This window comes from Delphinus delphis, chromosome 19 (genome assembly GCF_949987515.2).
Source record: "Delphinus delphis chromosome 19, mDelDel1.2, whole genome shotgun sequence".
Classification (NCBI taxonomy): Eukaryota; Metazoa; Chordata; class Mammalia; order Artiodactyla; family Delphinidae; genus Delphinus; species Delphinus delphis.
In genome coordinates, this window is record NC_082701.1 from 20210564 (window position 1) to 20236482 (window position 25919).

The 25919-nt window shown below is 52.4% G+C and overlaps 1 protein-coding gene across 1 annotated transcript; it reads left to right on the forward strand.

Moving 5' to 3' along the window:
* The first annotated feature begins 16448 nt into the window (after nt 1–16448).
* On the forward strand, nt 16449–25676 carry HAP1 (huntingtin associated protein 1). Its single transcript, XM_059996478.1, has 12 exons — nt 16449–16920; nt 17716–17795; nt 18186–18302; nt 18422–18561; nt 18919–19021; nt 19100–19166; nt 20502–20632; nt 20992–21066; nt 21389–21523; nt 21657–21748; nt 22065–22103; nt 23212–25676. The coding sequence occupies exons 1-12, from the start codon at nt 16449–16451 to the stop codon at nt 23639–23641; spliced, it is 1881 nt and encodes a 626-aa protein (XP_059852461.1). The 3' UTR covers nt 23642–25676.
* Nucleotides 25677–25919: the final 243 nt, after the last annotated feature.

Here is a 25919-nt window from a genome sequence, read left to right on the forward strand (position 1 = left end):
AAGAGAGTCCAGATAGGAAACGATCAATTTGGGTAATTTGAGAATTCGCTAAAGGGACAGTTTTACAAAGGTGTGGGCAGGTATAGGAAGCAGGAAGGGAGAGGGTAGTACTCTGGACTAATTATGGGGGCCTCGCCTTCTCTACCCTCAGGCAGGAAGGGAAGGAGTGCTTCTTGGGGACAGAGCCCTGTGGATGAGGTTCCTGACAAGGGAAGGCTGTGACCTCACTCCCTACTGGTGCTCCCTGTTGGCCAAACCCAAGCAGAAACCAGAGAGCCCATCAATGTGGTCTATCCATGTTGTATCCTGCTGCCCAGAGCAGAGTGGGGAGTAGATCTGGGGAAGCCAGTGGAATATAACTCTCTCCCACCCACCATCTTTCCAAAAGAGAATTGGAGATGGCTTATAAGAAAGGATTGCTCTTTCAAGTCTCAAAACAGGCAATGAGGACAAGGGAAAGCAAGGGGCAGCAAAGCACCCATGTTAAGGGTTCATACTAGCCATGATTGAGCTTCCTCATTGACGCTGAGCTTCCTGGCAGCCTGGTCAAAAGGGGAAACAATGCAAGTTAAACTCAATGGAGTGAGTTGACTGCTGCTTCAGTTTTCACGCAGGAGCTGTCTGAGCCCCACAACCTTGAGAAAGTCAGTTCACTTCTCTGAACTTCAATATCCTCATCTGTAAAAAGGGGGTAATGCCTGCTCCGCCTACCGAGCATGAGGATGAAATGAGAAAGCACAGCGACTCCAGCAAGAAGAAGGAAAGGGCGAGAGGCTTTTTTCTAGAGAGACACCTAGGTGAGGGGGGCAGACCTGATTGATCCACATCCAAGGAATAGGACCCTGGCCCTGTCCGTCTAGAGGGTCTGGAGGAAGGTCTCTGCCACCCACATGATCAACATCTCTACCTTGGTATCAACAGTACCAATGCAGACAGACACCCACCTATGACAAGGGAGGGTCACTTGCTAGATGGCCGAACCAAGCCCCCACCCGCCCAGAAATGGCAATGGGCCGGAATGAGGGGCAGAATCCAACAAGGTGGGATTAATATCAAGTTATTAAAATACGTCTTTAAAGGACTTCCCTGGCGGTCTGGTTAAGCTTCCGCGCTTCCAGTGCAGGGGCCATGGGTTTGATCCCTGCTCGGGGAACTAAGATCCCACATGCTGCATGGCGTGACCAAAAAAAAAAAAAAAAAAAATCTTAAAAATAAGTTCTCATCTGTGGACCTAAAATGGCTCTTAAAATAACGTCTGTCAATTAAAAAAATAAGTTACTAAAAATAAGTTATTAAAGGGAGTCTTACACTAAACATTTAAAAAACATTTCTGCATGACCTCATCTCCAAAGCATATAAGTTGGCTTAAAAGGTACAATCGATAAGATAAAATAACTAGGTAGGAAATAATTTGATGGAATCCTAAATCCTATACTTTAAAAACATCTATGCACATATAGGAAATATGGGGAAATTCAGCTACACCCAGAACGTGTGGGAAAGATTAGTTGCCCCGCGGCATGTGGGATCTTTGTTCCCCAAGGAAAGAACTGTCTCTGGAGGAACGCAGTAGCACTGCGTTGGCTAGATTTGTGGATCATACATTCATTCATTCATTCATTCATTCATCAACTGCTTCCTAAGGGCCTGCTGTTTGCCAGGCTTTGTTCAAGGCACTGTGGGTAGAGACGCCCATGTTCTTGTCTTCCAGGGGGAAGGTGGATGGACAGTAAACCAAGACCAGCAGGACGGCATGGATGGGAGCATGTGCTTAGGAGTCTGGGTGGGTCCAGGAAGTCCGAGAGGGAGTGGGGGGCAACTGAGCCTCATTGTGAATAGGGAGGAGGTATTTGCTGGCCGTCACTGGGAGGCACCGGCATTCCTGGCAGTGGGAACAGCAAAGACATGGACATGGGGATCTGGGTGGGGAGTTCAAGAAATAACAGTGGGTTGGTGTGCCCGGCCCTTAAAGAGGAGGGGGGCGGTACAGTGAGAAACAGGCTGGAAAATGGGGCAAAAGTCAGAGGGCGGAAGGCCTTGTGCATCTGGCCAAAGCGTGTGAACTTGATCCTGGATAAGCTGGGGTGTGTGTGTGGGGAAACCACTGAGGTTTTAACCAGAAGGCAGCAGTGACCCCACGTGGAGGGTGAGGTTCTGTCTTGAGGTCATTCTTGGAGGGCCGGTCGTAGTAACAGTCAGTGATCATACCCATCATCACTCATTTACCTTTTTCTTAGTACCAGACCCTATGCTAAGTGATTTCCTCACAACTTTGAGGGTGAGGACTACTTCCTCTCATTTCACTTTTGAGGCTAACGACGTTCCAGTGACCTGCCTATAACTCTATAGTTTTAACTCATACTAACAACAGCAGTTATGAGCCCTCAGGTGCAAAGTACTTTACTGAATAATCTCAGTCCCCACATCCCTGTGAGGTGTATAAAATGAAGGTAAATTATACGAGGTGCAGCCCCCGAGGCTCAGAGAGGTTAGAAAACGTGCCGAAGGCAGAACAGCTGTGTGAGCACCTGGGCTGAGATCTGAATCCAGGACACCTGACTCTTTCTTTAATTTTGTTCTATTTCTTTCCCTTTTCTTAAATATATATTTATTTATTTTTTGGCTGCGTCGGGTCTTCGTTGCGTCATACAGGATCTTTCTTTGTGGTGCGCGGTTCTTCGCTGCGGTGCGGGGGTTCTCTCTAGTTGTGGTGCGCAGGCTTAGTTGCCCCGCGGCATGTGGGATCTTAGTTCCCCAAGGAAGGAACTGGCATCCCCTGCATTGCAAGATGGATCCTCAACCACTGGACCACCAGGGAAGTCCCCAGGACACCTGACTCTTAATCCCAAGGCGCTTTACCCACACCCCGTCCCCAAGGTTGGGACCCTGAGCCTAGGTCTGCGTTGATGCCATGGCCCCACTGGCAACCCCTCGCTGGTCTGGGGCGCCCCGATGAGATCAGGAGGGATGGGGTTCATGCCCGACCAAAGGATGCGGGGCCTGGAGAAGAGCACATTGGCAAAAGACCTGTCAGATGTGCCAGAGCACTGGGGGGTGCAGCCTCATTCTGGGGGTCCCCAGAGGGCCTAACTGGAACAAGAAGTGGGATTGCGTGTGGGAGTGGGATTACAAAGATCTTTGCTCTAAGCAGAAGTCTTGAGGAAGACTTTTCGAGAATGAGGGCTGTCTGGAAGTGCACAGACTACTTTACTGAGCTCCGCATTACTGGAGATATCCAGGCAGAGGCTGGAGGATGACCTGGTGGGGCGGTGATGGGAGGGGTTCTGCAGCAACTGACAAAGGTCTCCACGGAGGGGCGGGAGTGGCAATGGGGTTGCCTGATAAGGGGACCTCAGGGCATGTTCCTCCACCGGGAATCCTCACTCCTTGGTCAGAGGTGCTAAGCCCCCCTCCTCTGGGGCCAGAACACTGCCCTCTCTCTCCTCCCCACCCCAGCAGCACTGCCCCTCCCCTCTCCCTCCTTCCCTGCCCTCCAGCCCCACAAATTCCCCTGGAAGGGCACAGAGCCTGGACACAGACCCAAGGATCAGAGGGGGACAAGTCAAGGAGCAAAGGGCTCTTTGGTATCCTCCCTGGGGCTGGGGGGAGCTCAGAGAGGCCCGAGAGCAGCAGAACATCCTCCCAGGCTCGCCAGCGCTACCTGCCCGGCAGGCTAGACCCGGCTGAGGGCACTGCCCTCCTCACAGTGGGTGCTGTGGCTTCCCTCACCCCTCTCCCAGCTGTTCCCCACAGAGCCTCCCAGGGCAGGGCCAGCCCTGTGACCTGCCAGCTCCTTATCCCACTTAGGCCCACAGCTCTGGTCCCTGGAGGAAGTGAGTGGGGGCCAGGCTGAGGGGCTCTAAGTGAGAGTTCGGGGGAGGTGACTGAGCTGGGGGTCCTCCACGGAGGGTCTGTGGCTCCCATCCTCGAATCCCCTTGCTCCCAACAGGCGCTGCCTGGAAGCTTTCCCAGTGGGGCTCACCTCTGCTGGGGATTGGGGAGCACTGGTCTGGGAGTCCAGAGCCCTGGGCTCTCACCTTGCCTGGGCAAGTCAGCCCTCTCTGAAGCCTTTGGGGGTCACTCCCCCCCACCCCCGCAACAGACAGACTCACCCAGAGAATCCATCGTGTGTTCATTCAACAAATACAGAGTGCCTGCTCTAATTAGAGTCCTGAGGCTACAGAAGTGAGCAAAGCAGACACTGCCTCATTGTTTCTATTTTAATTAATTAATTAATTAATTAAGGCTGCTCCACGCGGCATGCAGGATCTTAGTTCCCTGACCAGGGATCGAAGCTGTGCCCCCTGCATTGGAAGCGAGAAGTCCTAACCACTGGGCCACCAGGGACATCCCTCATTGTTTTTATTTTATTATTGTTTTTCAATAGACAGCAAACATGGTCTCCTGTACCCTGAGCTGTATTCTCCTCTTCACTCATTCTTTTTTTTGCGGTACGCGGGCCTCTCACTGTTGTGGCCTCTCCCGTTGTGGAGCACAGGCTCCGGACGCGCAGGCTCAGTGGCCATGGCTCACGGGCCCAGCCGCTCCACGGCATGTGGGATCTTCCCAGACCAGGGCACGAACCTGTGTCCCCTGCATCGGCAGGCGGACTCTCAACCACTGCGCCACCAGGGAAGCCCTTTTTTTTTTTTTTTAAACATCTTTATTGGAGTATAACTGCTTTACAATGGTGTGTTAGTTTCTGCTTTATAACAAAGTGAATCAGTTCCTCATTGTTTTTAAAATAATCAGCTCATGGGTAACAATCTTACCGGGTGAACAGTGAGGCAGGCGAGGATGCCAGGAGAGGGCAAATCAAGGAGACACCCTGGTCTCGGAGCAGGGAGGGCTTCTCAGAGGAGGAGGGCAACCTCAGAAGGACAGATGAGCAGGAGTGAGCCTGCAGGCTGTATGGGTGGCAGGGGTTCTACAGAACAAGAGCCCTGTGGGAGAGAGCTTGGTGGGGCTTGGAGAGGAGGAAATGGCACTCTGCCCAAGGTCCTGGCCATCCTCCCTGCAGCCCCTGCGTCCCACCCTGACCATCGCCTCAGGTACTTCCCCTCTGTCCTCTCTCCTTGCTTCTCTCTCTTCACTGTCCTGGCCAACAGCAGGGCCTAGAAACCAGAAGACAGTGGGCTGAGGTGCTCAGGACCCCAGTGCATCCCCACGTCCTCACCCCGGCTCAGGGGAGGGCTTGGAAGGCTCAGTGTCCCAGGAGTCTGGCTGGGATCCTGGGAAGCGGAGTAAGGGAAAGGGAGCGCTGAGGGGTGGAGGGACCCGGGGGATCGGGGGTTACACTGTCGTGGCCATTGCCTGGTTCTGCTGGGGAAGTGGGACCAGGAGAGGGAGGAGGGCTCCCCGGAGGCCTGCGGGAGACGAGCAGGAGTGGGGGTGGGGGTGAGAGGTCTGTGCTGTCCCACGTCCAGGTCACCCCTCCGTCCTGCCCCCCAGTCTGATGCAGAAGGTAGGCCTGGTGCCTGGCCCTGCCCGGGTCCCTGCATTCAACCTCAGGGGCTCTTTCCACGGGGAGCCCTGTCCCAGGTGGCTTTTTCCAGGTTCAGGCCAGGGGAGGTGGCCTGAGCTGGGTGTGTGTCGCCCAAGGCTGGGGATCAGAGTGTCTGTGCCCCAAGTTCATGGCTGTGGTGAGGAGTATGCCTGGCAGACCTGGGCAGAAAGCGGCAGAAACCCAACAGCCAGACCGAAATGCTTATTGCGGACGGACTGGGGGTCTGAGCCCTGGTTTTTCCATCTGAAAAATGGAGTCACCATCCCTGCACTGCCTCTTCTGTGGGGTGATGACCCTGCAGGGGAGGGAGCTGGGGTGGGGGCATGTGGACTGGCACTGCCCTCTGGTGGCTACAGTGAGAGTTGCCAGGCACTAGTGCCTGGTCCTAGAGGGTGTTGTTACCTGGGAGCCTCATGGGTCCCCTTCAACTCTGTCTTCTCCATCCCACTTCCTTCTTCTTTACCCCACACTTCCCAGGGGTCTCAGGGCTACTTTCTCAAGGACTGGGATAATTCAGTTCAGCAAACATCTATTCAGCAAAAATTAAATGGGCCCCTACTCTATGTCCTGTTCTGTGCTTGGTGTTGGAGCTACAGAGATGTCTCTAGTAAGACTGTCCAGGAAACTAGTGGCTAGTGGGGGAACCACTCGACAGAGCTGCAGCCTCATGTAGTCCGGGCTGTGCTGATGCCAGGTCATGGCCACCTCCTGGTATTCTCCACCCTCCCTGTCCACAGCAAGCCCTTGGGGTCGGGTTGTGTCTTCTTAAAACTTCTTGTTGACAGACAGAGAAAGACAGATATCAAATGATATCACTTATATGTACAGTCTTATATGTAAATAAGTCCACGAATGGACTTATTTACAAAACAAACAGACTCGCTGACATAAAAAACAAACTTATGGTTACCAAAGGAGGGGCGGAAGGATAAATTAGGAGTTTGGGATTAGCAGACACCAACTACTATACATAAAACAGATAAACAACAAGGTCCTACTGTATAGCACAGGGAAATATATTCAATATCTTGTAATAACATAATGAAAAAGAATATATATATGTATAACTGAACCACTTTGCTGTACACCAGAATCTAACGCAACATTGTAAATCAACTATACTTCAATAAAAAAATAATAAAAAACTTTTTGCTGACAAATAAACTGTAGGAAAGACGTGCACACTTTATGCACCTCTATGTTCACAGCAGCGTTATTTACAAGAGCCAAGATATGGAAGCAAAGTGTCCACCAACAGATGAATGTATAAAGAAGATGTGATATACACACACACACGTATATATACATATGTATAAAATGAAATATTACTCAGCCATAAAAGAGAACGAAATCTTGCCATTTTCAACAACATGGATGGACCTAGAGGGTATTATGCTAAGTGAAATAAGTCGGACAGAAAGGCAAATACCTATGATTTCACCCATATGTGGAATCTAAAAAAAAAAATAAAATGAACAAACATAACAAAACAGAAACAAGGTTATAGATAAGAGATACAAACAGGTGGTTGTCAGAGGGGAGGAAACAAAAAGTTGAGGGAGATTAAGAGGTACAAATTTTCAGTTGCAAAATAAATGAGTCATGGGTATGAAATGCACAGTGAGGGATCTAGTCAATAACTATGTAATATCTTTGTATGGTGACAGATGGTGACTAGACTTATCATGGTGAGATATATATATATTTTGGGGGGGGTGCCGCATTGCGGGACTTGCGGGATCTCAGTTCCCCGACGAGGGACTGAACCTGGGCCACGGCAGTGAAAACCTGGAATCCTAACCACTATGCCACCAGGGAACTCCCATGGTGATCATTTTGAAATGCATAGAAATATTGAATCACTGTATTGTGCAACAGGAATTAACACAGTGTCGTAGGTCGATTATACTTTAAAAACAAACACAGAAAAAGAAATCAGATTTGTGGTTAACAGAGATAGGGGGTAGGGGAAGGGGGAAGTAGGGGAAGTCAGTCAAAAGGTACCGACTTCCAGTTACAAGATAAAGAAGTTCCTGGGATGTGATGTCTAACATGATAAATAGAAGTAACACTGTTTTATGCTATCTGTGAAAGTCGTTAAGCGAGTAAAGCCTAAGAGTTCTCATCACAAGAAAGAAATTTTTTTTGTTTTTTTAAAAAAGATCAGTGGGGGACTTCCCTGGTGATGCAGTAGTTGAGACTCCGCCTGCCAATGCAGAGGACACGGGTTCGAGCCCTGGTCTGGGAAGATCCCACGTGCCACAGGGCAACTAAACCCGTGCACCACAACTACTGGGCCTGGGCTCTAGAGCCCACGAGCCACAACTAATGAGCCTGTGTGCTGCAACTACTGAAGCCCGTGCGCCTAGAGCTCGTGCTCCGCAACAAGAGAAGCTACCGCGATGAGAAGCCCGTGCACCTCAACGAAGACCCAACGCATTCAAATATAATAAAAAAATAAAATAAATAAATGTATTAAAAATAATAAAATAAAATGCAGCTGCTATAAAAAAATACAGCTGCTAGAACATTTAAAATCACATGTGTGGCAAAACAAAAACAGATGGACATAGAGAACAGACTTGTGGTTGCCAAGGAGAAGGGGGTGGGGGAGGGATGGATTGGGAGTTTGGGATTAGCAAATGCAGACTATTACATATAGAATGGATAAACAACAAGGTCCTACTGTATAGCACTGTGTTCAATATCCTGTGATAAACCACAGTGGAAAAGAATATGAAAAAAATTACATCTGTGACTTGTGTTTGTGACTCCCATTCTATTCTTATTGGACAGCGTTGCTCCAGAATTCATTCTTTACCCAGGAGCCAAAGTGATCTTCTCATAAATGTAGGTTAGACCATGTTGTTCTCCTGCTGGAAAATCCTCGAGGGTGTCCCATCCCACGAGCATCCAAGCAGGCACGGGTCTCCAGGTCTTTGTACTTGCTTTTCCTCTGCCTGAACAGCTCTTCCCTCATACAGGCAGGGATCACTTGCTTAATTCACTTTGGTCTGTGCCCAAATGTCACCTCCTCAGGGAAGCCTTCCCAGAACACGCTTTCTGAAACAGTAACATCTGTTCCTCCTCCTCCTTACTTGGCTCTCTTTCTCTCCCACAGTGCTTATCACCATAAGATATTATACATGGTGTCACTATGTGACATTATAGGTGGTGTTACCGTGTCTACTTCCCTAGAGTGGAAGCTCCCGACGGTAGGGACTTGTCTTGTTCATTGCTGTATCCCCAGTTCCTAGAAGAGTACCAGGCTCTTGGAGGGGCTCAATGAAGACTTGTTGAGTGAATGAATGAAAGTGTGAGAAGTTCCAAGGGTTGGGAGAAGTCCTGCATGGCTGGAGCGGGGGGATGTCAGTGGATGGCAGAGGTGCAGGTGGGTGAGATGGGAGCCCCAAACAGGAAGGAATGTGCTGCCCAAAAGTTGGACTCTTGTTGGCCTTGATGACAATAAAACTATGTAAGATTGGAATGTTCTGGGCGACAAAGCAGGAGAGATGCTTACAACTGATTTTCAGCCCTCTTTGTAGAGGATAGGGAGTTATCAGGGGTAATGTGTGTCTGTGTGTTACTACTTTAAAAGTAAGATTTTATTTATTTATTTATTTATTGGCTGTGCCGCGAGGCTTGTGGGATATCAGTTCCCTGACCTGGGATTGAACCCCGGCCCTGGCAGTGAAGGTGCCGAGTCCTAACCACTGGACCACAAGGGAATTTCCTAAAAGTAAGATTTTATTAAGACACACCCCCCCAATGTTCATAGCAGCGCTATTTACAATAGCCAAGACATGGAAAGAGCCTAAATGTTCATTGACGGATGAATGGATGAAGAAGATGTGGTCCATACATACAGAAAGGAATACTACTCAGCCATAAAAAAGTATGAAACAATGCCATTTGGAGCAACATGGATGGACCTAGAGATTATCATACTAAATGAAGTAAGTCAGAAAGAGAAAGACAAATACCATATGATATCACTTATATGTGGAATCTAAAAAAATGATAGAAATGAACTTATTTACAAAACAGAAATAGACTCACAGACATAGAAAACAAATTTATATTTACCAAAGGGGGGAGGGATAAATTAGTTTGGGATTAGCAGATACAAACTACTATATATGAAATAGATAAACAACAATGTCCTACTGTATAGCACAGGGAACTATATTCACTATCCTGGGATAAACCATGATGGAAAAGAATATGAAGAAGAATATGTATATATATGTATAACTGAATCAATTTTCTGTACACCAGAAACTAACACATCGTATATCAACTATACTTCAATTAAAATGTAAGATTTTATTATGGAAAACAAAAAACACACGAGAGAGAGAGAGAACAGTATTATGATCCGCCTGTGTTTATCCCATGATGACGACACTAGTTACCAACTCATGGCCGACCTTGTTTCATCTAGGTCCCCATCGGCTTCCCCCTCCTGTGTTATTTTGAAGCAAATCCTAGACATTGTTTCATATACAAAAAGTTCGGTATCTATCTTTAAAAAATAAAGGCTCAGCCTTCCCTGGTGGCGCAGTGGTTGAGAGTCCGCCTGCCGATTCAGGGGACACGGGTTCGTGCCCCGGTCCGGGAAGGTCCCACATGCCGCGGAGCGGCTGGGCCCGTGAGCCATGGCCGCTGAGCCTGCGATTCCGGAGACTGTGCTCCGCAACGGGAGAGACCACAACAGTGAGAGGCCCGCGTACCGCAAAAAAAAAAAAAAAAAAAGGCTCTTTTCAAAAACATAAGGGGACTTCCCTTGTGGTCAGGTGGGTAAGACTCCGCGCTCCCAATGCAGGGGACCCGGGTTTGATCCCTGGTTGTGAAACTAGATCCTGCATGCATTCCTGCAACTAAGAAGCCCACATGCCCCAACTAAGAAGTCCACATGCCTCAACTAAATATACTGCATGCCGCAACGAAGATCCTGTGTGCTGCAACTAAGATCTGACGCGGCCAAAATACATAAATAATAAATAAAACAAAAATGAAAGGACATCAGTAGGTGAATAGATTAATAAACCATGGTACATCCAGATGATAAAATATTATTCAGTGCAAAAAAAGAATGAGATATCAAGACATGGAAGAACCTTAAATACATATTAGTAAGTGAAAGAAGCCAATCCCAAAAGGCTAGATATTGTGTGATTCCAACTATATGACATTCTGGAAAAGGCCAAACTATGAGATTGTGAAAATATCTATGGTTGCCAGGGTTGAGGTAGAGGAAGGGATTTTTTTTAAATTGAAGCATAGTTGATTTATAATGTGTTAATTATTGCTGTACAGCAAAGTGATTCAGTTATACGTATATGTATACATTCTTTTTTATATTCTTTTCCATTATGGTTTATCACAGGATTTGAATGTAATTCCCTGTGCTATACAGTAGGATCTTGTTAAACAACAAGGTTATCCAAGGTTGTTATCCATTTTATATATAATAGTTTGCGCCATCTAATCCCAAACTCCTAGTCCATCCCTCCCCCATCCTTCCTCCCCCTCGTCAGCCACAAATCTGTTCTCTACGTCTGTGAGTCTACTTCTGTTTCGTAAATAAGTTCATGCGTGTCGTATTTTAGATTCCACATATAAGTGATATCCTATGGTATTTGTCTTTTTCTGTCTGACTTACTTCACTCAGTATGATAATCTCTGAGCCTATCCATGTTGCAGAGGATTCTTAGGGCAATGAAAATGTTCTGTATGATACCATAATGATGGCTACGTGTCATACATTTGTCCAGATCCATAGAATGTAAAACACCAAGAGTGACCCCTAATGTAAACTATGGACTTTGGGTGATGATGATGTGTCAGTTTAGGCTCATCAGTTGTAACAAATGTCCCACTCTGGGGGGAGATGCTGATAATGAGGAAAGCTATGCGTGTGTTGTGGGAGGGGATATATAGGGAACTCTTTGTACTTTCTAAGCTCAATTTTGCTGTGAACCTAAAACTGCTCTAAAATATAAACTTTATTTTTTTTGAAAGATAAAATATGGAGTGATGGATATGTTCGTTATCTTGATTGTGAGGATGGCTTCATGAGTATTATAAGTCTATCAAAACTTACCCTATTTAAGTATGTTCCACTTTAAGTATGTTCAGTTAGAATTGTCAATTATACCTCAATAAGTCTGGTTACAAAAAAAGGAATGAAGTATTGATATATTCTACACCTTAGATGAACCTTAAAAACATGATGCTAAGTGAAAAAAGCCAGACACAGAGGCCACATATTATATGATTCCATTAATATGAAGTGTCCGGAATAGGCAATCCATAGAGCTGGGGCTTGTGGGGGAGGGGAATGGGGAATGACTACCAATGGGTATGGGGTTTCATTCTGGTTTGATGAAAATGTTCTGAAATTAGGTAGTGGTGTTGGTTGTACAATTCTGTGAATATACTAAAACCAGAGATTAAACATTTTTTCTTTTTTTTGTTTTATCTTTTAATTTTTAAAATTATTTATTTTTAATTTATTTTTATTTATTTATTTAAAAATTTTATTTATTTACTTTGGCTGTGTTGGGTCTTCATTGTTGCGTGCGGGCTTTCTCTAGTTGTGTCGAGCGGGGGCTGCTCTTCGGTCTGGTGTGCAGGCTTCTCACTGCGGTGGCTTCTCTTGTTGCGGAGCACGGGCTCCAGGCGTGCAGGCTTCAGTAGTTGTGGCTCGTGGGCTCCAGGCGTGCAGGCTCAGTAGTTGTGGCGCACAGGCTTAGTTGCTCCGCGGCATGTGGTATCTTCCCGGACCAGGGCTTGAACCTGTGTCCCCTGCACTGGCAGCAGATTCTTAACCACTGTGCCACCAGGGAAGTCCAGATTGGACACTTTTTTTTTTGTTTTTGCGGTACGCGGGCCTCTCACTATTGTGGCCTCTCCCGTTGCGGAGCACAGGCTCCGGACGCGCAGGCTCAGCGGCCATGGCTCACGGGCCCAGCCGCTCCGCGGCATGTGGGACCTTCCCGGACCGGGGCACGAATCCGTGTCCCCTGCATCGGCAGGCGGCCTCTCAACCATTGCGCCACCAGGGAAGCCCCTGGACCCTTTTAAATGGTGAATTTTATGGCACGTGAGTTATATCTCAAAAAAGCTTTTATTTTTTTTTTAAAAGAGCGATAGGGTTGTTACAGACTGTTTTGTCCTCCACCTCCCTCTGCAATTCGTAGGCTGAAACTTCAGCCCCAATGTGATAGTATTAAGAGGAGGAGGCTTTGAGGAAGTGATTATGCCATGAGGGTGGAGCCCTCCTGAATGGGAACTGCAGCCTTATGAAAGAGACCCCAGAGAGCTCCCTTACCAGGTGAGGACACAGTGAGAAGGGAAGAGCGCTGTCTATGAACAAGAAATTGGACCTCTCACCAGACACGGAACATGCCGGCATCTGGATCTTGGACTTCCAGCCTCCAGAACTCTGAGGAGTAAATTTCTGTTGTTTGTAAGTCATCCAGTCTATGGTATTTTGTTAGAGCAATCTGAACGGACTAAGACACCCCCTGCTGGCTGTCTATTCTCAGCCAAACAGCCAGCGCCTTCCTGTTAAAGCTTAAGCCAGGTGACATCACTCCTCTGATGTAAAGTTCTCCACTGACTCAACTTAGGTCTAGCCCATCGGGCCCTGCTGTTACCTCTCCACCTCCCTCATCTATAGTCCCCTTTGTTCATGTCATTTTAGCAACTGTGGCTCCTTCTCTGGCCTCGAGTCTTTGCATTTGCTGTTGCTGCTTCGAACCCTCTGTTGGTGAATATTCTCCCCAGCTCCCTCCCTCCTTCAGCTTTGGACTTAAGTGACTCTTCAGTGAGAGCTTCCCTGACCACCCAAATATTTAAACTTGCAACCCGCAGCCCACCCACCCCTCCCAGGTCCTCCTCCTGCTTTCTTTTCTTCTCCCAGCACTTTTCACATCATTTATGCTATGTGCTCTACTTCTTTGTTTATTATTTGTAGCTCTGCATTGCATGTGGGCCCTAGGAGGGCAAAGATCTTTGTTTTGTCTCACTGATGTGTCCCCAACACCTGTCACAATGCCTGGCACCAGGTGCTTGATAAATGTTTGTTGAATTCACACCTATGTTCACAGCAGCACTATTCACAATAGCCAAGACATGGAAACAACCTAAATGTCCATCAACAGATGAATGGATAAAGAAGATGTGGTACATATATACAGTGGAATATTACTCAGCCATAAAAAAGAACAAAACAATGCCATTTGCAGCAACATGGATGCAACTAGAGATTATCATACTAAGTGAAGTAAGTCAGAAAGAGAAAGACAAATACCATATGATTTCACTTATATGTGGAATCTAAAATATGGCACAAATTAATCTATCCACAAAACAGAAACAGACTCACAGACAGAGAACAGACTGGTAGTTGCCAAGGGGGAGGGGGAATGGGGGAGGGATGGAGTGGGAGTTTGGGGTTAGTAGGTGCAAACTATTTCATATAGAATGGATAAACAGCAAGGTCCCACTGTACAGCACAGGGAACTACATCCAATATCTTGGGATAAATCATAATGGAAAAGAATGTAAAAAAGAATGTATATATGTGTAAACTGAGTTACTTTGCTGTACAGCAGAAATTAACACAACATTGTCAATCAAATATACTTTAATAAATAAATAAATACATACATATTTGTTGAATGAATAAGGAGTAGAAGGTAAGTTAGGGGGACGAGAAGAGCTGAGATGAAAGAAGAAATGAAGCCAACAAATATTAAGGTTGTTAAAGATTATGACCATAAAAAATGGCCGTGGAGCTTAGATGCCCCATCTTTTTATCCAAAGCCTCTGGCCTGAGCCACCTTTAACAACTTGGCAGAAGTGCCCTGGAGTCTGGATGGGAGGAGAGGAGAGGAAGAGGGAGCAGGGGCCAGGTGGGCAAGGGTTGGGAGGGGTCTGGTTCCACAGGGGAACCACTTCTTACTTCCCAGCCAATGAGGGGACTGCATTTGAGCCACTGTTTCAGAAACAACGTAACTAGTGCAGACTGCTCCTTTGATAAACTGGCAGATGAATCCCCATGTGGGTATGCAGGATTTGGGGAAGGGGAGGTGAACTGGCTCCAGGGTTCACTCACCAATCAGGAATAAGAAACACAGGCTTCTGGGGAGAGAGGCTGCCACTGGAGGGGGGTGGGTATGAATGGGCTGTGAAGGTGGAGGTGTGGGTTGAGACGCAAAATACTACGCAGTTAATGATTTCTCCTCTGCCACGGCCCAGACCACCCGGTCAGTAGCACTTTCCATTTTTCTCAGTCATAGCTCCGTTTGTTTCTTTCAGAGAACTCCCCACACTCTGTAACTACCTTACTTGTTCTCTTGTTTATCTGCCTCCCCTTCTAGACTGTAAACTCCAGGAGAGCAGGGATCTAGTTTCCCTTGTTCCCTGGTCTAGCCTGAGAGTCTAGCATGGTGCCTAGTATATATAGTAGGTGCTCAAGAAATATTTGTCAAAGGAATGAATGAACCCAGACAGAAGGAAATACTCTAATCACACTGCTTCTCCACTGGACGGCTGGGGATGGGGCACTCTGATCCTCCTTCCTGGGTTATGCTTCTTGTTCCAGGCTGTGTCATGGACACCTGGCCCCCAAAGCACGCTGTCAGCACGAAGAGCCTCTGTCCCAGGGGCACACCTTGGGCACAGCCTCTGTCCTGGGCTCCGGCTTTGAGTGGTGGCGGTAGGAAAAGGGCTCCTGGAATTCCTTAGCTAGGATAGGGGTATGAGTGAGAGAGATGGGTTAGAGATGGAGTCATGTGGATGGGGGTCGGGTGGGTGGGAGGATAGACTCACAACAATCTAGAAGAGAGAATGAGGCCTCAAGAGCAGAAGGGCTGAAAAGGAGGTGGCACATGTGAGAACTATTTAGGAGGTAAATTAAGCAGGATTTGGTGACTGACGGTATTGAAGAGAAGGGAATTGGGGCACCAAGAATAATCCCAAGGCTTTAAAAGAATCAGTGCCGCAGCCATTTCTTTTTGGCCTGTAGGTTCCTTCGGTCCAAAGGCACAGAAATGCCCACTGGACTCCTCTGCCGCTCCACAGTTCATTCAGGACTTACGGCGACCCTCACAGGTATCCCGTCACGTGCTGCGCTCTGAGGAACACGCTCCCTGTGTTGAAGGGGCGCACGTCGGGTCTCGGAGACAGACACAGTGTGACCACTGCGGCCATCGCATAAAGGATGCTCTGGGGCCGAGAAGGACGGGGTCGGATGAGTCTTTACGCGGAGACATCTAAGTGGGGTCTCCCGGAAGAACAGGTGTTTGCTACCGTGGTATGAGGTGGGCAAAGTGAATAAGGGCGGAGGTAAAGCACTAGGAAAGGCAATAAAACGACTTAAGAAATAAGAAAGAGGTCTGTCAAGCGGCTGGAACACCGTGGGTGTGAGCGCCGGGATCATGATGTCCCAGACTGGGCAGCGCGTGGAGGCCGTACTGGAGTTTGGATTTATCTCCCAGCCCACGCGGGAGAGACACAATACGGCCCCAACTTACAGGTCAGATCCAGGGAAGGCAGCCGAAAAGCCTCTGGCTGGAGCGGAGCGAGGGGGTTCCCCCAGCTAGGGACTTCCAAGTCCCGGTAACCGAAACCCCGGGAAGCGGCGGCTTTGGGCAAAACCATTCTCCGGAGGTGGAGAGAGGAGAGAAGGCCAGCACTCGGAGCCCAAGTCCGCTGAACCAGCTGGAACTCCACTCGCCTCTTCTCCTCGCTCTTCTCTTACTTTTGCGCTCTGTTTCGCCTCATTGGCTCGCCTCCTGAGCGCCCGCCAGTGCCGGGCACCACCAGTTGCTCCTCGGCCGCCCCCTCCCGCGCGTGGTACGGCCCGGCGGGCGCGCGTCCAGGCACAGGTTATAAAGGCCCTGCTGCGGCAGCCGACTGCGGACTCAACATGCGCCCGCAAGAGTTGGGGCAGGGTTCAGCCGGCGACTGGCCGGGACCCGGCGATCCGGCAGCAGTCACCCCAGCTCCTCTGCCCGCAGCCAATCCCGCTCCAGAGCCCTCCGGCGAGCCTGAGCCCGCCCCTGTGCAGGTACCGGCGGCAGGACAGGCAGCAGGATCCGGATCCGCAACCGTCTCAGGACCCTCAGCGGGAGCTCGCCCGGCCTCCAAGGCTGGATCGGAGGCAGGAGTCCAGCGCGCGTCCGCATTCTCGGCAGTCCAGGGGAATGCCCAGTCCGTGCCCGACAACTCGGACGCGCCGCGGATTCGCTTCATATTCCAAGGTCCATTTGGCCCCCGGGCCGCTGGCTTGGGGACTGGAAAGGCAGCGGGCATCTGGAAGACGCCGGCTGCCTACATCGGCCGGCGGCCTGGGGTGTCGGGCCCCGAGCGCGCCTCCTTTATTCGGGAGCTGGAGGAAGGTAAACTGGGTCCCCGGACCCCCGGAGCAGGTGGGACTAGGGCAGCAGCGGGGAGGAGGGGGCCCCGTCGGGTCCGGGCGCCCGGTACCCTCTGGCCCTCAGTCCCACCCCTCCGCCCACCCTTGCGAAGTCATGGTCTGCGGCGCCTCTCCGGTCCCCTTTTCCCCACCTCCTTCTCCCCTTCTCTCGTTCCCTATTTCCGTCGGTGGGTAAGATCCCCGGGGCTCGCGCTCCCCTGCCCCCCTCTTCACGCCTGTTGCTGCAGCAGATCTGCGCACTCTCAGTGCCCCCCTCCCGAGGCTACCGCAGTGCCAGGAGAGGGCCGGGGGGCTGCGGGAGGGCTCTGCCCGGTGCGCTCTGAGCCTGCGCTGGCCCGCCGCGCCAGCGACGGGGAGGTGGGTGGGCAGAGAGGAGGTTTTGCCAACCTCCTGGCTGCTGGGGTCAAGATCGGGCTTCCCCCCCTACCCCCAAACAATCTTGGGGGTGGGCGGAGCCTCAGACAGAAGCTGCCTCTCCTCTTCCCTCCGAGCTGTAGGACTGGGATCTCCTTACCCCTCCCAGGCCCCTCCAGAAAAAACAAACAATCAATCAATCAAACAAACAGGAGTCCAGCTGGCCCTGGGAGCAGGGAAGGGAGTGCTGATTACTGGGGGTATGGAGAGGATATTGGGGGCAGAAAGGGAACTCAGTCTTCTCCCTTGTTGCTGATCCTTGCTGTTGAGGGCAGGAAACAGTAAGGTGGCAGGTAGCATGGGCCCCCTTTTCCCTGATGTGGCTTCCCGCTTTCTCTTGCAGCGCTGTGTCCTGACCTACACCCACCAGTCAAGAAAATCACCCAAGAAGATGTCAAAGTGATGTTGAGTTTGCTAGAGGAGGTGTGTGCTGCCTTCCCCGCCCGGGACAGCCCCAGCTTTAGCCAGGCTCCCGTTTTAATTATGTCTGTAGGGGTAGGAGTGTTCCTGCCTGGCTACCTCTCTGGGGGCCAAGCTGGAGGTCCCTCTTACGGAAGACAGGTAGATGTGGGATGTCCAGGCTGCAAGAGCTCTTAGCACCTTCCGGTCTGATCTCTTTTTCCATAGGGGGAAACTGAGTCAGGTCCCACAGTGGGTTCATGGCAGGCTCTTGTCTAGTACCTTGGAGAACTAGGGGATGGAGAGGGTCTCCAGCTGTGGCCTAGCTTTCCTCTGGACGCTAGCTCCTCCCATCTGTCTGGGAGATCCCAGAAACCAGGAACATATTCCCCATGGATGGGGGTCCCTCTGCAGAGAGAGCGGGACTTGAACACGGCAGCTCGCATTGGCCAGTCCCTGGTGAAACAGAACAGTGTTCTGACGGAGGAGAACAGCAAGCTGGAAGCCATGCTGGGCTCGGCCAGGGAGGAGGTACCTGGGTGGGGAGGGCAGCGGGAGGCGTATCTCAGGCTGGCCTCCATCCCACTGTGCTGGGCTGTGTGCCTGCCCCTGCCCATACCCCGCCCCAGGGCTTCTCTTCCTCCTGCCAGATTTTACATCTCAGACACCAGGTGAGCCTGTGGGATGACCTCCTTCAGCTTTACTCAGACTCTGATGATGAAGAGGAGGAGGACGAGGAGGATGAAGAAGAAGAGCGGGGGCATGGTCATCCCTACGAAGCCTCAGATCCGTCAGTGTCCTGCTTTTTTTTTTTTTTTTTTTTTTAATTTTTCACTGCGCCACGCGGCTTGCGAGATCTCAGTTCCCCAACCAGGGATTGAACCTGGGCCACGGCAGTGAAAGTGCCAATCCTAACCACTGGACCACCAGGGAACTCCCCGCAAGTGTCCTGCCTTTGCACCTGGGCGGCCCCTTCTCCGAGTCTCAGTTTCCTTGTTCGCAAACAGGGACACCATGTACCTGCCACTGGGGTTGCTGGAGCTAACTGAGACCACCGCAGTCAGCCTGGGGTGGGGGAGCCCTGGGTGGGCTGGGAACTGGGTCCCCCGAGCCCCTGCACCCCGACTCCCATCACTCCCTCCCCTAGGACTCCTCTGACAGAGTCAGAGGCACACCACTGGCCACAGCTGGAGGCCCTGCAGGAGCGGGTGCGGCTGCTGGAGGAGGAGAACGAGCAGCTGCGAGAGGAGGTGAGGATGGGGGAGGAGGGCGTGCCCGTGGGCAGGGGGTGTTGACGCCCCTGCCCCTTCCTCTCTCCCGCTCTCCAGGTCTCTCAACTCGATGACCTTGAGGAGGAGGGACAGATGTTCATCCTGGGTTGTGTGGAGCAGTTTTGTACGTGAACTTGTAACTGGGGGTAGGGGACGCTGTCCAGAGGAGCAGAGACAAGAACCTGGGATTTAGAGTTTGGAGACGTGAGTTCATGTCACAGCTCTGACACCTCCTAGCTGTGTTACCTTGGACAAGTTCCTTAACCTCTCTGAAACTTCATCTTTAGAATGGGGGTTCATAAAATTGGCCCTGCTGACCTCTCCAGGGGTTACAGCTGAGGAAGTGCTTTGTGCAAACTGTAAAGAGCTGTGCGGATGCTATGGGGCTCCTCTAAGCTTGTCTCCTTTTGTTATTTGAGAAGGGGGAGGGAGGGGGCTGGGAGCGAGGAATGGAGGGAGCCATGAACCACCAGAGACCAGGGCCCCCCTCCCTCCTCAGGCACTGCATTATCAGGCAGAGGCTGTGCCTGGCGCTGTGTGGTCCTGAAGATGAGTGAGGCACAGCGTTTGTCCCTGAGGAGCTCAGGCCTAGCTGGGGAGATGCATACTCAAGGTGGCAACAGATGAACTCGTGCTGTTCCGCTCACCCCAAATCTGGCCTTCCTTCCCCCTGGGTTCCCTGAATGGCGCCCCCCCTGGTCCCAGGCCCCCCGAGTAGGAGCCAGTCCCCACATTCTGTTGCTTCTACAACAGGAAAGGCTAGGAAAGGCTCACGTCTCTTTCCTTTTCCCACCCCAGCTGCCTCTAGCCCAGGCCAACTCTTAACTGGTCTCTCTGCCTCCACTCCTACCCTTCCAGGCCCTTCTGCACACAGCGCAAAGGAGTTTTCTAAAACCAGATCTATGTCACTCCCCTGCCTAAAACACCCAAATAACTCCCCATTGGTCAAAGGATAAACCCCACCCTCCCTACCCCAGCCCTAGTGATCTGGCCCTGCCCACCGCCCCAGCCACTCCCTCCTGGTGTCCTCTGGGCCTCTCCACACCCTGCCTGGGCCCTGTCTTCCCTTCTGCTGGGCGAGCCCCATTTCCCCCGGGAGGTCCTAGCATCTCAGGCCTTGCCAGGCTGGCCTGGGTGCGGCAGCTGTGACCCCGATGCACCCTTTACGCTTGCCGCATCCTAGTCCATAACGTGCACTATTGCGATTTCTTTTTCCCTCAGTCTCCACACTAGTCTTGAGCTCAGTGTGGGCTGGGGCCAGGTCTTGCTGACTGCTTGTCCAACACCCTGCTCTGTGTCAGTCAGTAAATGTTTATTGAAAAGAAGACCCAAGTGAGGGATGCTAAGCCCTGTGGAACCTCGGGTACTTGGCGCGAGCTGAGGGGTGCAGGTGGACGGAGGCATCTGGGAGACTGAGGACCCAGGGAGCCAGAGCTGACCTCTCCTCACTCCTCCCCAGCGGAGGCCAGCCAGCAGATGGCCGAGCTGTCGGAGGTGCTGGCGCACAGGATGCAGAACTCTGAACAGCAGCAGAGGGAGGCTGCCCAGCTGCGGGCCCAGGTCATGAAGCTGCAGCAGTGCTGCCAGGCGGTGCGTCGGGGTGTGTGCGGGGCTCCTTGCTCCTGTCGTGGCCCCATGGGACCCCCAACCCATGGAGCTCAGAGGCCCAAGGCCCCTCTCTGTGTCAGAGTCAGTGTTGGAGGAGACATCAGAGAGCGCCTCATCCTGTCCCCTCGTCCCAAGTTGGGGACCGAGCCCAAAGAGAGACACAGGGTGTTCCAGGAAACAGGTCACGTGACTCCCCACGTTCTTTGGCCTTATTCCACGTGACTTCTTTTTGGAAGAGCTGCCAGAGACTCACTGATGAGCCTGGGAAGACTTGCCAGAGCAGGGTGTGCGCGGGAGCGGGGAGGTCTGGGGTGAACTTCACTGGTCTTGGGTCCTTCCAGTCTGGAGCTGAGGCTGAGAAGTTGCAGCAGCAGCTGGCTTCGGAGAAAGAAATCCAGATGCAGCTCCAGGACGAGGTGAGGCTACCCTGGGCTCCTGGGGGACCTGGGACCCTTGGGCAGCTGCCTGACTCTCCTGAGAGGACAAGCTCCTCGCAGCAGGGACTGGGTCTGTCCTTTCCATACCCTCAGCCTCTGGCACAGGGCCTGGCAGGTGGCAGTTCATTTGGGGTCTGAGTGGAGTGGAGTCCGGGGATCACCCTGCATATCATTATGGGGGTCTAGAGTCTGGGCCTCTTGCCTCTTTGCCCAGGCTTCCCCGCCCCCTGGGGAGAGAGTGGGCAAGGCGTCTGGGCTGGGTGTGCCTGCGTCCCAGCAGAGCCTGTGGGCGGGTTCCCAGCTGCAGGACCTACGGGAGAAGTACTCTGAGCGTGGGAGCATGCTGACTGAGGCCCAGGAGGAGGTGAAGCGCCTCCGCCAGCAAGCCCCGGCGTCCACTGGCTCTGTCACCCACTACACGGAGACTGTACCTCTGGTGAGGCCCCCTGGCTGCCTGCCTTTTTACCTCTGTGCGATCTGTGTCTATCCGCAGTCCTTTCCTGTGCCTGGGGGTATGGGTGGGGGGTTCTGTGGGGATCTTCTGGTGATGTCCCCCCTCTCCACCGTAGGAAGCACTTCCTGATTTCCAGGAGACCCTGGCTGAGGAGCTCAGAACGTCTATAAGGAGGATTATCTCAGACCCTGTGTTTTTTATGGAAAGGTGCACTCTGGGCCCCAGACCTTTGCCTGCCCTGCACTCACGTTTGCCTACCTGGTAGGCAGCAGCCTTTCTGGTAGTGGGAGGGGGTTCACCTCACACCCCGCTCTGACCTCCCTCCCCCGCTCCTCCCCCCCCGGGTGCCCCTCCTCCTGCCTCATTGGTCCTTGGCCCCTTCCACTCAACACCTTTCCTCTGTGCACACGTTCTGGGTGTATCATTTCTCCCTGGGATTTTTCTGCATGATGGGGTCCCAGGGATTTCACACTTACAGCTTCCCGTTGCCTCGGGACAGTGAAGGCCCTTTTCTATGTTGAAGGAATTATAAAGTGACTCCAGAGGAGACCTCAGATCTGGGGTACGCCGACCAGGGGCTCCCCCTTCACCTGCCCTCACCTTTTTTTAGAGAATATTATTATGTTTTTGGCTGCGTTGGGTCTTTGTTGCTGCACAGGCTTTCTCTCCTTGCGGCGAGTGGGGGCTACTCTTCGTTGTGGTGCGTGGGCTTCTCGTTGCGGTAGCTTCTCTTGTTGAGGAGCACGGGCTCTAGGTGCATGGGCTTCAGTAGTTGTGGTGCACGGGCTCAGTAGTTGTGGCTCGTGGGCTCTAGAGTGCAGGCTCAGTAGTTGTGGCACATGGCCTTAGTTGCTCTGCGGCATGTGGGATCTTAGTTCCCCGACCAGGGCTTGAACCCACGTCCCGTGAATTGGCAAGCGGATTCTTAACCACCGCGCCACCAGGGAAGTCCCCACCTGCCCTCACCTTTCAGCAGCCAGACAACCCCCTGCAGCTGGTTCTGTGGCCCTACAACCCTGGAGAAGCCCCTGCTCTCGGGCCGGCTGGGCTAAGAGTTGTTCTGGGAAGGAACTGCCCGCTTTGCCTTCAAATTTTGCCCCATGGGTGGCCATCTGATTTGAGGCTTCTCCAAGTGGGAGCTGAAGCCTTCCCTTCACCTGACCAGGGACTGAGAGGCGAATGGGCACTGGCCTAGGAGCTGGAAACAACTGGGACTGAGTCCCAGCTTGATCCCTTTAGTGGCTGTGTGTCCTTGGGCAAGTCACTTGACCTGTCTGGGCCTTACTAAAATGGATTTGTTACTATGGCAACTAGAAGTGGGATGGGTTGTGAATGTTAAATAATGAAGGAGGGGGGCAGAGGGGATGTTATTCCTGCTGGTCTGTTCCGTGCAGCAGGGTGGGGTTACTGGGGGAAGGCGGGGCCTAGGCAGTGTTGGTGACCATTCTTCTTTCTACCAGGGTCATGGGCTGGGTGTTTGAAGCCTTGAGGCTGGTACCTAGCTGCCCTCACCCCTGGCTGGGACAGAACTGGGGAGTAACCATCAGGGTCTGTGTGCAGGCCGGGGCGGAGAGCAGGAGCCCCAGTGGCTGGAGGTGCCCTGGGGCAGTGAAGAGGGGTGGCTCTGGCTTTCAGGGGTTAGGGAAGGACTCTCCTGTCTCCCTGCCCAGCTATGAGCTGCACTACAGTGAAGATCGAGAGCGGGAGCAGGGGCTCGAGGCAGAGGAGGGGCTGATGTCGGCCGAGGATTTTGCGCCTGCGGAGGAGCTGGTGCCTGAGGAGGAGCTGGGGGCCACCGGAGAGGTGCTGCCAGCTGACGAGGGGGTGACGGAAGAGGCAGAGCTGGTGTCTGAGGAGGCGGAGGCCTGGGAAGAGGCGGAACCCGAGCTGGATGAGGCAACGCGGATGAACGTGGTCACGTCAGCCCTGGATGCCAGCGGCTTGGGCCCCTCATGCCTGGACATGAAGTATGTCCTCCAGCAACTGGCCAACTGGCAGGACGCCCATTACAGGCAGCAGCTGCGGCAGAAGATGCTCCAGAAAGGTGAGTGCTCCCGTGGGGGCCTCCCTCCTGCCAGCCGGACAAGCTGCAGATCGTGAAGCCGATGAAAGGTGAGGGTAGGTGAGCCCCCCAGACGCTCACTTACCCCAGCCCGGCCCCACCCAGCGTGCTGATTTGCATGGACTTTGCATATCATTTACATAGGCACCTCAGGTCCCCCTCAGTGGGAACTGTGGCCCCAATGCTTATTTACGTGGAGTGTGCATAGGATTCCAGATCTTCACCCTTTTTGCTCCTGGGGCTGGGCTGGGGGTCAGGGCGCGGACTGTAGCCCCTCACTGCGTCTCAGCTTCCTGTCTCGGCCCGCCCCCTTCCCACGTCCCCCCCACCCCCACCTCCCCCATCCCCAAGGCTCCTCAACCCTGCAGCAGGGGCAGCAGCCAAAACAAACATGGGGGGCGGGGTCGTGGAGCAGCAGCTGGGGGGCCGACCCAGGACTTTCGGAGGCTGGAGGAGGAAAGGGCCAATCACCCTCCCAGGGCCTGGAAGGACATTCCCAGGCCATTAGGACAAAAGCCTCTGCCAGCAAGGGCCACAGTCGGACCAGTCCCCTGGGTGAGTCTGAAGGTGGGCTAGGGGCTCCTACAGGGTGATGGGGGGCGGTTAAGGTCTCCTCTCCCCAGCTGGAAGCCCCAAAGGTTGGGGAGTAACACCTGCTGAGTACAGGCCTTGTGCTAGGCCGTGAGAGCCCTGCCTTGAGGAGTTCATGGAGATATCAAAGATGATTTAGTGATGCGAATTATCTTCTCTAATCCTCACAGCCCTGTAGGTATGTATTATCCCCATTTGGAGAGGAAACGGAGGTTCAGGGAGCAAAATAATTTGTTCAAGGCCACTGAACCCGTTTTTGTCACTGCTATGCCGTAACGACTTCCCTGACCCCTCCCTCCCCTCTAACCCTGTCCTGGTGCCTTCTTGGCCTCCTGGGTGAGCTGTGATGTTTATAACCTGTTGGCAGCCTCACCATTATATCTGATCTGCCCTGACTCTGATGGCCGTTTGGTCACTGCTGGGTGGCCTCATCGGGGTCGCCATGTAAGGTTGTGCAGGTTGTAAACTGAATGGTGACCTCTATGGCTAGACAACCTGCATAACTCAATGGTGGCTGTCTCTTTCTGATACAGCTGACGAGGCGTAGCCCCTGCCTGCTGCCCAGGCCAGACCTGTGGTCCTCAGGCCCCCAGTTCACGTCCACCCACTTCTTTTCCAGGCTTTGCTGTTTCCCAGCAGCCTGCTGAGGCCCCATAGACAGCCTGAGGCCCCTCCTTCCGCTGCCTGGCCAAGCCCCACCCTCCCCAGACCTCCCTTCCCTTGCTCAGAAACCGGACCCCCGATCTGTCACCAGCCCACCCGCTGTCCTGATGAACCTGGGCCGGAACTTGAGAGCCCAAGCCTTGACCCTCTTCTGGGACAGGCTGAAGGAACCCCGGCCCTCGTTCTGCAGCTGGTGCAAAAGCTGTGGCTGCTGGGCCTGGATCATTTGGTGGCCCCAGGGGCGTAAGAAGCTCAGGGGGCGTAAGAAGCCCAGGGGGAGGCCCACCAGCTACCAGACTCGGCTCTGAGCTGGGGCAGGGCTCAGGCCCGGGGTGTAGGAAGTTGTTTTGAGCACCTTGGTCACTACATGCCCCTCACCCCTTGACCCCCAATCAAAGGTGGCTTCCCAGTCCTTGGTGACTTTTAGGGACCTGGTCATCTTTCCCGGTTCTTAGCTCTTTCTTCTCAGTCCCTAATTGCTGTGTGTAACCAGAAGCATCTGTCTGTGTGGGCGAGGACTCCCTCTGCCCGGGATGGGGGTGCAGGGCTCCCTCCCCTCCCCTGCCCTCCCCACCTCCCCACCTGTGGCCTGTGAGTGTCCAGGCTCCCTCCCAAGGCCCTGTCACTCCCCACCACGTCCTCTCCTCAGTGCCCCTTGTTTCCTTGTTCTAGATGTTTCGCCCTTTCCCACCCTTTACTCATAAACACCTGGAGTCGGGGGCTCAGGCCCCCGTCGGTATCTGCCCACCTCCCCACAGTGCTTCTCATGCTTCTGTTGCTTGTCAGACCGTGTACATGCCGGTGAAGGAAATAAAGGACCTGTGCGCTACCTGGCCCAGCCTCTGCTGTCTTTCTCAGGGAGTGCACGTGTGTGTGTGTGTGTGTGTGTGTGCAATGTGTGCGTGTGCATGTGCACTTTGGTGCGGCAAAGCTGTGGCGAGAGGATGGGCTCCAGTAGTGAATTACGTGCCAGGGGCTTTGATTAAACACATAATCATTTCAGCAACCCCTGGGGGGTGGTGGGTGCTCTGATAAATGGTCGTCAGGTGATGAAACTGACAC

Bases quoted from the DNA above. Each gene is read 5' to 3' on its own strand.
- HAP1 (XM_059996478.1), top strand. From the start codon at position 16,449: ATGCGCCCGCAAGAGTTGGGGCAGGGTTCAGCCGGCGACTGGCCGGGA. The intron at 16,921-17,715 runs GTAAACTGGGTC...TTTCTCTTGCAG, and splicing joins TATTCGGGAGCTGGAGGAAG to CGCTGTGTCCTGACCTACAC. The intron at 21,067-21,388 runs GTGAGGCTACCC...GCGGGTTCCCAG, and splicing joins AGATGCAGCTCCAGGACGAG to CTGCAGGACCTACGGGAGAA.